General features: G+C 44.5%; 1 protein-coding gene across 3 annotated transcripts in view; it reads left to right on the top strand.

Annotated features, from left to right (window-relative positions):
* Positions 1–12,851, top strand: part of TMC5 (transmembrane channel like 5) — an 80,903-nt gene extending 68,052 nt beyond the window's left edge. For all 3 annotated transcript variants that reach the window (XM_059415231.1, XM_059415230.1, XM_059415229.1), the window contains exons 15-21: positions 421–496; positions 685–818; positions 3,082–3,255; positions 4,739–4,817; positions 10,507–10,611; positions 11,801–11,843; positions 12,547–12,851. In XM_059415231.1, coding sequence (XP_059271214.1) covers positions 421–496; positions 685–818; positions 3,082–3,255; positions 4,739–4,817; positions 10,507–10,611; positions 11,801–11,843; positions 12,547–12,593 — 658 coding nt within the window. In that variant the 3' untranslated portion in view covers positions 12,594–12,851. The remainder of the gene's footprint in view (positions 1–420; positions 497–684; positions 819–3,081; positions 3,256–4,738; positions 4,818–10,506; positions 10,612–11,800; positions 11,844–12,546) is intronic.
* The last annotated feature ends 250 nt before the right edge of the window (positions 12,852–13,101 follow it).

The following is a 13,101-nucleotide window of genomic DNA, read 5'->3' as shown; positions in this document are numbered from 1 at the left end:
CAGAGATCACAAGTAGGCAGAGAGGCAGGCAGAGAGAGAGAGGGAAGCAGGCTTCCTGCGGAGCAGAGAGCCCCATGCGGGGCTCGATCCCAGGACCCTGAGATCATGACCCGAGCCAAGGCAGCAGCCCAAACCACTGAGCCACCCAGGCGCCCCCCTAATCTCTTCTTTTAAGGACACTAGGAAGATTGCATTAGGGCCCACCCTAGTGACCTCATTTTACCTTAATTACCCCTTTAAAGACCCTATTTCCAAATATAACACATTCCGAGGTACTAGGAGTTAGGACTCCAACATATGCATTTTGGAGAAACACAGCCCGTAACCCCCTCTTTCCCTTCCCTTCAAACCCCTATATCTCCCCCTACTCCCCACTCTCTGTGTCTCCCCCTGACCTCTGACACTCTTTTTCCCTCATAGGATTGGAACCTTCTTCTGCCCTCTGCTGCCCTTTATCCAAATGATTACTCTTTTCATCATGTTTTACGTCAAAAATGTGAGTCAATCTGAAGTTGGAGTCAATTAGCCTCTCTCAGTCCCATGTGACCCTGTGGTGGTTGAAATTGCATTGGGGATGGTAGGGGTTGGTGCTGAAAAGGGCATCAGGAAGCCAGTGCCCAGGTGGGGTCCCTCTGGCCTGCTTCTCTGGCCGCAGATGGGAGCTGGCTGTTTCTCTCTCTCCAGATCAGCCTGATGATGAATTTCCAGCCTCCAAGCAAAGCTTGGCGAGCCTCACAGATGATGACGTTCTTCATCTTCTTGCTGTTTTTCCCATCCTTCTCCGGGGTCCTGTGCACCCTGGCCATCACCATCTGGAGGTAAGAGATAGGAGCCTTGTGGTGAGGTCTTAGAGATGGGGTGGGTGAAGGCTTTAATATTTCGGCTTTATTATGATTAAGGTATGGTGAGGCCAGCAGATCAGAACGTGAATGCTGTTGAAAAGGTGATTTGTTATTCTCAGACCGCAGTAGAAGTGGTGGTGGGGGGGGTGGGAGTACCACACCACGGGGGGCCACGTGTGGAAGCCCCAGGGTTGGTCAGGTTGCAGAGGGAGTGAGGAGAAAATGTGAGCAAGAGCCTCTATGGTGGTTTCCATGGGAAGGAAAGGTCGAGGCAGGGTAGGCAGGTTTAGGATTGGCTAGTTGGAACAATTTCAGTGGGCTTTGAGGTATAGGGGCTGACTGGAGTTGTCTGGTACCTGGGCCTGGGGTGATCAGGGCACAGGGGTAGTGACCCTGAGTGTGAGAGCCTGATAGAGTCGGTGGAGGGTAGGATAAGGGCTCTGGACCAAGGGCTGTCTCTCCAGGGTCAGTAAGACCCTGGATGTCAAAACATCAGAGTGAGAAGACATGCTTAATAAGCTTGATACATTATTTTAGCCCAAGTTCCCTTGGAAATCAGCAGACACAACAACCAAGGGAAGGAGGAGATCTTGGTTTGGTCACCACCTACCTAGCAGGTGACTTGGCACAGCTTCCTCACTTCTCCATGTACAGCCGCTTCCCAGAACAGGGACAGGACTTCAGCCAAGTGAACTGAAATGCCCTGCTTGAGCTGGTTCCTTCCGAACTCTCTGACCTCAACCCACGTTGGCTCCACTTCCCTTCATCCTCGTGGCTCTTGCTCCATGCCTGGGACCCTGTGAGCCTCTCCTGACACAGGGTGGAGTCCTCTGTTTGAGGTGTTCTCCCCACTCCCTTTGCTTGGTGGCCTTCTGTCCACCCTCTGTTTCTTTGCTCAGAAGTCATCTTCAAGAGGTGACCCTCCTGACCCTGCTTATCTATGTCAGTTCCACCTCTTCTCTCTCTCAGGCAGTTTCCTTTCTTCATTCATCGTTCATGGTCAGAAAAGCCTTTATTTGAACCTTTGTTTAATCATTACCCAGTAGTTGTTCATCTTTCTTTTTTTCATAGTTTATTATTTTTTTAAGATTTTATTTATTTATTTGACAGACAGAGATCACAAGTAGGCAGAGAGGCAGAGAGAGAGGAAGGGAAGCAGGCTCCCTGCTGGGCAAAAGAACCCGATGTGGGGCTCGGTCCCAGGACCCTGGGATCATAACCTGAGCCGAAGGCAGAAGCCTTAACCCATTGAGCCACCCAGGCGCCCCTATTTTTTAATTTAAAAAAAAGGATTTTATTTGAAAGAGAGGGGGAATGCATGAGTGGGGGGAGGGGCAGAGAGAGAGGGGGAAACAAACTCACCCCACTGAGCAACGAGCCCGATGCGGACTCCATCCCAGGAACCTGGGATCATGACCTGAGCTGAAGGCAGATGCTTAACTGACTGAGCCACCCAGGCATCCCTAGTTGTCCATCTTTCTTACTAAAATGTAGACCCAAGAGGGCACAGTCCACATCTGTCTTATTTACTATGGAATCCCCAAGAGTTAGTATCTAGCACAATGCCGGGTACAGACAGGTACGGTAAACTTTTATTGAATGAATGAATGAATGAGTGAATGAATGAACAAATGAAAGAACAGAGGAGTTGACTTTTAGGATGTAAGCAGAACTGGAACCATAAGGAATTCAAGTGGCTTCAGGGCAGGCTCCTCAGTTTAATGATGTCTTTGCATCTCCCTTTTCTCTCTCTCTCTAACCAGTTCCTAGTTTCCCTCTAGTTTCTGTTGGTTCATAACAACTGACTGCATGTGGCCACTGTTGCCACAATTCAGCTCCAGCTTCACAATTCATAATTCACAATTCACAATTCAGGTTCAGCTTCCACAAATCACAGGGACCCCTCTTCATATTTCTTAGTTCAAGTTCCCCAGAAAAAGAATCTGATCACCCAGTTCAGTTCTTCACGCCAGGATATCACTGTCTCCTCTTTGGATGGGCAACAAGTAGATCTGGTGAGAAGCCTGTCTGGGAGCAGGTCCTTGGAGTACAAGTCACATGTATAAAACATAATAGCTGAGGCCTCGAGGGTGAGGGTTTCGTTTGGAAGGAGGGTATGTGTACAGCAGGCAAGAATTGCTGCTTCCAGGGGCAGAGCCCAGAAAGAAGAGTTTGATTCCAGAAAAAGCTATACCCAAGTCCGGTGCTAGAGATGTCTTTCTGTCCCTTGTTTTACCAGACTGAAACCTTCCGCTGACTGTGGCCCCTTCCGAGGTCTGCCGTTCTTCATTAACTCCATCTACGGCTGGATCGACACCCTGAGTAAAAGGCCCAGCTACCTGTGGGTTGTTTGGATCTACCGGAACCTCATCGGAAGTGTGCATTTCTTTTTCATCCTCACCCTCATTGTGTTGTAAGTGGAGCACCTGAGGAATCTGGAGGGGGAAACACACCCTTAACTCTGCCCTGGGTAGTCTGGGGGAGGTTTGCTGGGAGAGCAAAGAGCTACAGTGTAGCTCAGTGTTCTGAATGCTCCTGATTTTGCCCTTGAATTTTTAAAAAAGTTACTTATTATCATCTTGTCCTAGATTTTCCTTTCTTTTCTTCCTTTTTTGCCTGTTTTATGAAGGAAGCAATGCCTGCTATGCCTCCTCTTAAGAAATAACATGAACACAAAGTGAAAAAACATGAACACAAAGTGAAAATTTGGATTTGAGACTGCTTGGGAAAATTGTGTGTGTGATTCTTTCTGAGATTCTGATTACATTGAAATGGGTCGGGTGTTGTTAGTAGGTAGGATAGTGTTCTTCCATTTGCAGATAAAAACAATTGATTTCTGACTTCTTGTGAAAAAACAGATCTGCCAAGGCTGGTGTTATCTTCTTGCGGGAACAGTTGGTTGGCTAATAGCTGTCCCTATCTAGAAGCCTAGTCCTGCTGGCGTCCCCAAGAGAGACGAAACTCAAAAAGCACAGGCTAGTGGAACCAGTGGGTGGTGCTTACAGAGCAGCCTCTCAGTTTTATAGGTGGAAGTGATGAGACAGAGATGGGCTGGCTTGCAGAGATAGGTTCCGGGCTGCACAGCCTGTGAGTGACACAGGGGCTAAAACCAGAGTGTCCTTGCTCCGGGTCGTGCCCTCCCTTCCCTACACTAGGTTGTCACTGACCTCTTTAAAATGCTGAGCTTTCCTAGGGCCTTGTTGCATCTTACTTCTAATTCACTGGGTAGCTAGCTTATTAGAGATCCAGAATCTTGGGCCCTACCCCGGACCTACAGAACCCCAGAATCTGCATTTTGACAAGCTTCCCAGGAAATCTGTATCACATTGAAGTTGGAATAGCAATGTCCAGACTCACAAACTGGCTACACGTGAGAATCATGTGTAATTTCTAAAAATACTGTCATCTGGCCCTCTGCCCAGAGAAGCTCAGTTAATTGATCTGAAAAGCGGCCATGGAATGAATCTTTTTTCCATCTCTCATGATTCCGTGTGCAGCCAGGTTGAGAACTGTTGCTCTCTCTCTCTTTTTTTTTTTTTTTAACTTTACTTGAGACAGAGAGCACAAGCAGGGTGGGGGCAGGCTCAGAGGGAGAAGGGGAAGCAGACTCTGTGCTGAGAGGGAGCCCAACATGGGGCTTGATCCCAGGACTCTGAGATCATGACCGACCCCAGCCGAAGGCAGATGCTTGACCATCTGAGCCACCCAGGCACCCCTGGAGCCATTGCTCTGATGTATTTAACCTGTAACTCACCCAGATACAACTTTTCAGGAACACTGTAGGGCCACAATCCACTTGCAGGCACATATCTCCGTTTCTTTGCATCCTTTTGGAATTTAGGACCTGCAAAACATTGGCAAAAGTGTCTGTCATTCTTTCTTTTCTTCGCTTCTAGAATCATCACCTACCTTTACTGGCAGATCACAGAGGGAAGGAAGATTATGATCAGACTGCTCCATGAACAGATTATCAATGTAAGTTCCCTTAGTCCCTCTGTTCTCCTCCTCCTATTTTTTTTTTTTTTTTACATTTTATAAGGGGAATTTCCAGACATACTCTGAATATGTCTGAGTGCTCACCACTCAGTACCAACTACTGTCAACATGTGGATACTGTTATTTTATTAACCCTCACATAAATCTCTGGATTATTTTATTTTATTGTTGTTACATATAACACCCAGTGCTTATCATCTCTGGATTATTTTATTTTATTTAGTTAATTTATTTTTTAAAAAGATTTTATTTATTTATTCATCAGAGGGAGATAGAGATCACAAGTAGGCAGAGAGGCAGGCAGAGAGAGAGGGGGATGCAGGCTCCCTGACGAGCAGAGAGCCCGATGTGGGGCTTGATCCAAGGACCCTAGATCATGACCTGTCCGGAGACAGAGGCTTAACCCACTGAGCCACCCAGGTGCCCTTTCTGGATAATTTTTTTTTAATTAAAGATTTTATTTGTTTATTTGACCGACAGAGATCACAAGTAGGCAAAGAGGCAGGCAGAGAGAGGAGAAAGCAGGCTCCCCACTAAGCAGAGAGCTGGATGTGGGACTCTATCCTAGGACCCTGGGATCATGACGTGAGCCGAAGGCAGGGGCTTTAACCCACTGAGCCACCCAGGTGCCCTCTCTGGATTATTTTAAAGCACATCTAGACTTATATAATTTTATCTGTAAAAACTTATATGTGTTTAAGAGAAACAGACTTTTTGTTTTTTAAAAAGATTTTTTTTTTATTTATCTACGAGAGAGAGACAGAGATAGTGAGAGAGAGCAGAAGCCTGGAAGAGAGGGAAAAGCATGCTCCCCACTGAGCAGGGAGCCCGATGGAGATACAGGCTTTTAAAAAATATAACCACAATACCATCATCAAACCTAAAAGAAAGGGTAATAATTCCTTACTGTCATCTCATTTGCAATTAATGGTCAAATTTTCCTGATTGTCCTCTGAAGTGTTCTTTTTAAATTGTTTTTAAAGATTTTATTGATTCCTTGAGAGAGAGAGAGAGAGAGAAAGCACAAACAGTGGGAGAGACAGAGAGAGAGGGAGAAGCAGACTCACCATTGAGCTGGAAGCCCGACTTGGAGCACGATCCCAGAACCAGAGACCATGACCTAAGCCAAAGGCAGAGGCTTAACCATCAGAGCCATCTAGGCACCTCTGTGAAGTGTCTTTTTACACTAGCGTTGTTCAGATCAGGATCTGAGAAAGGTAGCATTTGTTGGTATGTTTCTTGATTCTTTCTTTCCTTTTTTAGATATTTATTTATTTATTTATTTATTTATTAGAGATCGAGAGAACACAAGCAGGCAGAGCAGCAGAGGGAGAGGGAGAAGTAGACTCCCCACGGAGCAGGGAGCCCAATGTGGGGCTTGATCCCAGGATCTTGGGATCATGACCTGAGCCGAAGGCAGTTGCTTAACCAGCTGAGCCAGCCAGGCGCCCCTTGTTTCTTTTTATCTATAATTGTTCACACCTCCTTTCTTCTCTTGCCATTTATTGTTGACGAAACCAGATCATTTGTCTTGTGGTAGTTGTTACATTCTGGATATATCTGATTTGCAATCTTGTCGTGGTGTTCACCATTGTTTCTTTTTTCTTTATATTTCCTGTACCCTGCTTGTGAGATTTGAAAACCTGGTTAAATTCAGATTCAGTGTTTTAGCTAGAATACTTCAGAGATGATGCTCGGAGCTGCTTATGGCGTCACCTTGAGATATAAAATGTCCAGTTGTCTATTTTTGTGATGTTAAAAGCAATCAGTGGGTCCATGCTTAGTTAGCCTGACCCATCCATTGCAAGGCTCCCCATCTGCCTTTCACCTGATGGATTTTGCAGGCTTTGATTAATATTGCCTAGAAGACCTACTGATTTTGTGAGAAATGACAAAATAGTGGTACTCTACTCCTAGGAATTCTTCTGCATTAATTAGCTAGAATTCCTCTATGAAAAAAATTCCTCTATGAAAAAAGGAATTTTTGCTCACCAACTATTTGACTATATTGTAATACAATTTATAGAGGAAAGGCAACATAGATGCATTTTCCCCTTTTATTTACCAGTTTTTAAAAAGATTTTATTTATTTATTTGACAAAGATCACAAGTAGGCAGAGAGACAGGCAGAAAGAGAGGAAGGGAAGCAGGCTCCCTGCGGGGCTCAGTCCCAGGACCCTGGGATCATGACCTGAGCTGAAGGCAGAGGCTTTAACCCACTGAGCCACCCAGGCGCCCCAATTTACCAGTTTTTAAATGATGTGTTGGTACCCTCCTGTATTAGTTTCTTGGACCTGCCATAGAAAATTACCACAAACTTGGTGGCTTAAAATAACAGATTTATTCTCTCACAGTTCTTGATGCCAGAAGTCCAAAATCAAGGTGCCAGCAGGTTTGGTACCTTCCAACGCTGTGAGAGAGAATCTGTTCCATGGTTCTAGTAGCTTCTTTTGGGGACCACTGGCTCACCCTGCTGTTTGTTTGTTCAGGGCTTCCTAACTGCTCTCTCTGCCTCCATCTTTGCAAGTTCTTCTTCCCTGTGTGCCTGTTTCTTCCTTCTCTTCTAAGGACTCATCATTGAATTTAGGGTTCATCCTCATCCAGAAGGATCTCATCTCAGAATCTTTTTTTTTTTTTTTAGATTTTATTTATTTATTTGACAGACAGAGATCACAAGTAGGCAGAGAGGCAGGCAGAGAGAGGGGAAGGGAAGCAGGCTCCCCGCTGAGCAGAGAGCCCGATGCGGGGCTCGATCCCTGGACCCTGGGATCATGACCTGAGCCGAAGGCAGAGGCTTTAACCCACTGAGCCACCCAGGCGTCCCTCATCTCAGAATCTTTAATTACATTGGCAAAGACCTCATTTCCAAACAAGGCCATAGTCACAGGTACTGGGGTCAGGATAACTTGGACATATCTTTTCAAAAGGGAGATACTGTTCAACTCGCTACACCTAGCAACCTCCAAATGTGGCCAATGAGGATTTAAAAATTATCCTTATGGGTTCATAGATTTAAGTATACTTGGGCATCTTTTTTTTTTTAACATTTTATTTATTTATTGGACAGACAGAGATCACAAATAGGCAGAGGCGCAGGCCGAGTGGGGTGCGGGGGGGAGCAGGCTCCCTGCTGAGCAGAGAGCCCTATGTGGGGCTCTATCCCAGGACTCTGAGATCATGACTTGAGCTAAAGGCAGAGGCTTTAACCCACTGAGCGCCCCGGGCATATTTCAATTATAATAATTTATTTGTGCTTAAACAGTCTCATCCTTTGCTAATGGAAATCCTTTTGAATTTGCTCCTAGGCTCTTTTGACATGACCCCAGAAGTCTTTCTTTCTTTTTTTTTTAAACATATTTTGTTTACTTGACAGAGAGAGCGAGAGAGAGCACAAGCATGGATAGCTGCAGAGGGAGAGGAAGAAGCAGGGAGCCCCATTCAGGGCTCTATCCCAGGACCTTAGGATCATGATCCAAGCCAAAGGCGACCGCTACCAGCTGAGCCACCCAGGCGCCCCTGATGACTCTAGAAGTCTTTGATAGGTTACTTGCTCTGTGGAAGGATAAAATGTTCCAGGCTTTTCTTGTTCATTACGTGTCCCAGAACATGAATAATTTTTTCAAGTAGTCCTGTTGAAATGGTATTTAGAGACCACAGTCTGGGAATAAGGTTGCTCATGGCTGCTGGGCTGGTTCCCTTTTCTTCTAAATACCAACATAATTATGACATGAACACTTACATCTAAGAACATAGGAAAGAAGCAGGATTCCCCAGCGTACTATCTACTTGAATCTTTGGGGTTTCAGATCACTTGGGTTGGTCCTTTATATGGTATAAAGAAAGGGCATGGATTAATTATGTTCTTTCACCTGCCTGTTCCCACAAACATCACCTGTATTTTTGTGATACAGCACGTAGAATATTTTGGGCAAGTCTTTAGAAGATTTTAACAGGGGAGGGATTTGATTTTAAAACCTTCTGTTGTAAGGGCAGTGCCAAGTTGAGGGATTTAGATGGCATCATTTCAGGGAGGCACCAGAAGCATCTCCACAGGTCTGCATCTGTGGGAGTCTGGCCCAGAGGGTAGACCACAAAGACAGGCTCGTTGTCTCTAAAAGAACCCAGACTAAGAGGCTGGAAATAGGCTCAGTAACAATCCTTCTCAAAGTATGATCACCTTCATTGAAACTCTTGAATGCTTATTAAAAATGCAAATTCCTATTACCCTGATCTCCTCCAACAAGTAATGGCAACAGATAACATTTGTTGAGCATTTACACGATGCCTGGCATGTGCTAAATAATGAACAAAAATTCCGATTTAATTTTTATTACTCTCTCTGGGGCATACAAATCTTTTAATCCCTATTTTAAAATTAAGGAAACTAAGGCTTACATAGTGAAATGACCTGCTGAAAGTCTCAGGGCTAGTAAGTGGTGGGACTTGAATTGGGCAAGGCCAGAGTTTGTACTCTTAATACCATGCAGCTTTGCCTCCCTAAGTTTAGATCATTTGGATAAATCCTAGGAGTTTTCATTTTTGCAAGCTCTCCAGGTAATTCTAATTGGCACTAGAGTATGGAAATGGCTGCTAGATACCAGCACTTTCCAAACCAGTTGGCTATATCCAAGACAGCTAGCAGACTTGTTTAAAATGCCAATTCCTAAGGACAGCTCTTCCTTGCAGAATTCCAGTGAATAAATGTAGAAGGAATGAGGGAAATATAAAATTATTATGAGGGGCGCCTGGGTGGCTCAGTCAGTTGGGCGTCTGCCTTCATCTCAGGTTGTGATCTGAGGGTCCTAGGATTGAGCCCTACACTGGGCTCCTTGCTCAGCGGAGAGCCTGCTTCTCTCTCTTCCCCTGCTTGTACTCTGTCTCTCTGTGTCAAATAAATAAATAAAACCTTAAAAAAGAAAATTATTGTGAAGCACATACCACTGCAAAAACTGTTGGATGCTAAATGATAATGATAACTGTTTGTTAGCTACTCAAATTCACGGGTGAAAGTTTAATGAGAAAAAAGGGCGGGGTGCCTGGGTGGCTCAGATGTTAAGCATCTACCTTCAGCCGAGGTCATGATCCTAGGGTCCTGGGATCGAGCCCCGCATCAGGCTCCATGCTCAGCGGGAAGCCTGCTTCTCCCTCTCCCACTCCCCCTGCTTGTATTCCTTCTCTCACTGTCTCTGTCTGTCAAATAAATAAATGAAATCTTAAAAAAAAATAAAAGACTCTCTCCCTCTGTCCTCTCCCGTCCCCTCCCCCCTTCAAATACATAAGTGAATCTTAAAAAGAAGAGACAGAGAGAGAAAACATGGTGGCAGTCTCTATCCTGTGTCTGGGACCCTACCTGCCTTAAAAAAAAAAAAAATCACTCTTCTTTCCATCATTTTCTTCTTTTTTTTTTTTTTAAAGATTTTATTTATTTATTTGACAGAGAGAAATCACACGTAGGCAGAGAGGCAGGCAGAGAGAGAGAGAGGAGGAAGCAGGCTCCCTGCTGAGCAGAGAGCCCAATGCGGGACTCGATCCCAGGACCCTGAGATCATGACCTGAGCCGAAGGCAGCAGCTTAACCACTGAGCCACCCAGGCGCCCCCATCATTTTCTTCTTAACCTCACACCATTCTCCTTATTTTTGTTCTTGTTTTTGTTTTCCTTCTTGGCAGGAGGGCAAAGATAAAATGTTCCTGATAGAAAAGTTGACCAAGCTGCAGGATGTGGAGAAGAGAGCAACCACCAGCTCGTTCATCCCGGAAAGGAGAGATGTAGAGGTGAGACGGGACTTCACCTGGGGGCCCTCGCTTGTGACACAGACTTGCCTCCTTGTAAAATGTGCGTCAGGAAACGCGGGTAGCATAAGGGCACTTCACTTTCTATGTTTAAACATTTCTGTATTTTTTTATTTAACAAGTAATGTCTGTTCAACCCTTTCCAAGCTGAACCTTGTTCTTGGTGCTGGGGTTACCATGATAAAGGCCCTCATGGGGCTTGGGTGCATCTCTTGTCTAATCCAGGCATCCAGAAGTATTTCCACCGAGAGGGAAAGTACCTTGAAATCTCATCCCACGGTGATAATGGTTCAGTGTATACTCTTCTGGATCTTCTTCCCTAGGCATCTCTAAATATACATATATATGCATCTGCATATACAAATTTATTAATTTATTAGAAAAGTGGGGCTATACTATACACCTAGTATCATAACTCCATCCCTCATCACTTAATACTAAATTTCTGACATTGTTTCAGTTGGTATATATTTGGACATTTGGGTTGTTTCCAGGTTTTTTGTTTCTAATACTAAAAACAGTGTGTAATGAAACATTTTAAACTATTTTTATGTGAGTATTTTTGCCATAGGGCATGCCCATGATAATGTTAATAGATTTTACCATATCATACTCTTAAGAAGATTTTACCAATTTTATGCTTACCAAGAGGGTATAAGAGGTATTTGAAATCCTGCTCTAAGTCCAAAACCCTTGTTTGCTTCCTTGGTGTCCCAGAAGATATGGATAAACGGTAAATCCAGTTTAATTTCAAATGCCACTGGGTTTTGGAAGCTAGGATCTTGTCGGAAGAGACTGCCATGCCATTTACTATCTGTGCAAATTAATACCATTTGCATGATGTAGATACAGCATCTAGAGGCCTGACTCTAAATCCTATGCAGGCAGAGATGCTGTCTGTATCCTTAGAGCCCCAGACCCTGATATATTACCTGGCATATTGTAGATGCTCAGTAAATATCTAAGAGATGAATGAATAAATTAATGGAATCACTTTCCCTTAAAAGACCAAACAAAACATGTTTTCTTTGTCTGTGACTGAGCCCTGGTTTCCATCTGCCACATCTTAATTTTGAAATGGAGGGGGCTTACGGATCCCATCAGCTATGCAACAGGACCCGAGTCTGCATTCTCTTCCAGTGATGAGGCCACCTGTTTTATTCCCTTTCAGCAACTGGACCCTTTGCATGTCAGGGAACAAGATGCTGCTTGTGGTGAGTAACCAGACTGGCCCTGAAGGAGACCCAACCAAATGAGAGCGGGTCAGAGCTGTTCCTGCATCAGCCTTTCAATGAAAAGAACTGACCCAAACTGGCTTTAGCAAAAATCCAAGAATAATTCTTGCCTGAAGCATGGCCAGAAGCTGAGACTCAGCATATGTCACCAGAACCTGGTTCCTTTCTATACCGTTTTTTTTACCATGTTAGCTCTTTTCTCGAACAGGCCCTTGCTCACAATTTATCAGCCTCTTATACCTTCTCAGATTCAAGTCTAGTGGGAAAGAAGGAGAGACCCAGAATTCTCAATGTATTTCACTGGATCTGACCGGGTGATGTGTGCATCAATGAGCCAATTGCTGTGGCCATGAAAATGTGGTGATTCATTGGCCAGATCAGACATCTGTAGGTAGAGGTGGTACAACCAAACAGACCCTAGGGACTGAGAATGGGGAAGGGTTGACTTCCCAAAGGAAGTCAGGAGTTGAGGCCAGAGGAGAATGAATTTTAGGGAGGAAACAAACAAACCCATTCATCTTTTTTGGGATAGCATTTACTGATGTCACCTAACGGTGGGAGTTCAAGGGGAGAATTGCAGAAACTTAACAGAAGAAGGCAGGAGGATCTTGAATTTGGTCTTTCCCTTGGAGACACGAGGCAGTGGTGCATCGGTGCTCATTCCTCTTTTCTCTGTCCATAGACCTGCGATTAAGGCGATCAGTTCAAGAAGAGAATCTAGAGGCGTGATGTTTGTTGCAGCAGTCAGACACCCATCAAATGAAAAGACAAAGATGGAACTACTTCTTCCATGACACCCGGGCCTTTCTGAGCTTCAGGAGGGGAATTCAAGCCATTAGCCATGACGGGAAACTCGCCACATTGTATATACTGATGCAAATTTGGTCATTCCCTGCTGGGTTTTTTTTTTTAATATATATACCTGGATTGCTGATTTTCCAAGATAAAATATTTGGGCTTTGAAAATAAAGACTGTTGTAACATTTAGACTGGTTCATAAAGACCTGGAAGAGAGAACCTGGGAATTATGTATTCAGTCTTTAAGAGATGTGCACATGGATTATTGGTCCTTAGAAATCTCTCCTCCTGGCCCCGGCAAAGGTTTGGAAACCAGTGCTCAGACAAATAGTCCGGCCTGAATAAAAATGGGATCCTTATTCAGGGATGTGAGGCCTCTAAATTTGGGAACCTACATTTGTTCATGACCTTGAACTACAAATATCCCACCCCATGTTAC

This window comes from Mustela nigripes, chromosome 11 (assembly GCF_022355385.1).
Source record: "Mustela nigripes isolate SB6536 chromosome 11, MUSNIG.SB6536, whole genome shotgun sequence".
Taxonomy (NCBI): Eukaryota; Metazoa; Chordata; class Mammalia; order Carnivora; family Mustelidae; genus Mustela; species Mustela nigripes.
The sequence above is the reverse complement of the archived record's forward strand: the minus strand, read 5'-3'. Positions and strand labels throughout refer to the sequence as shown.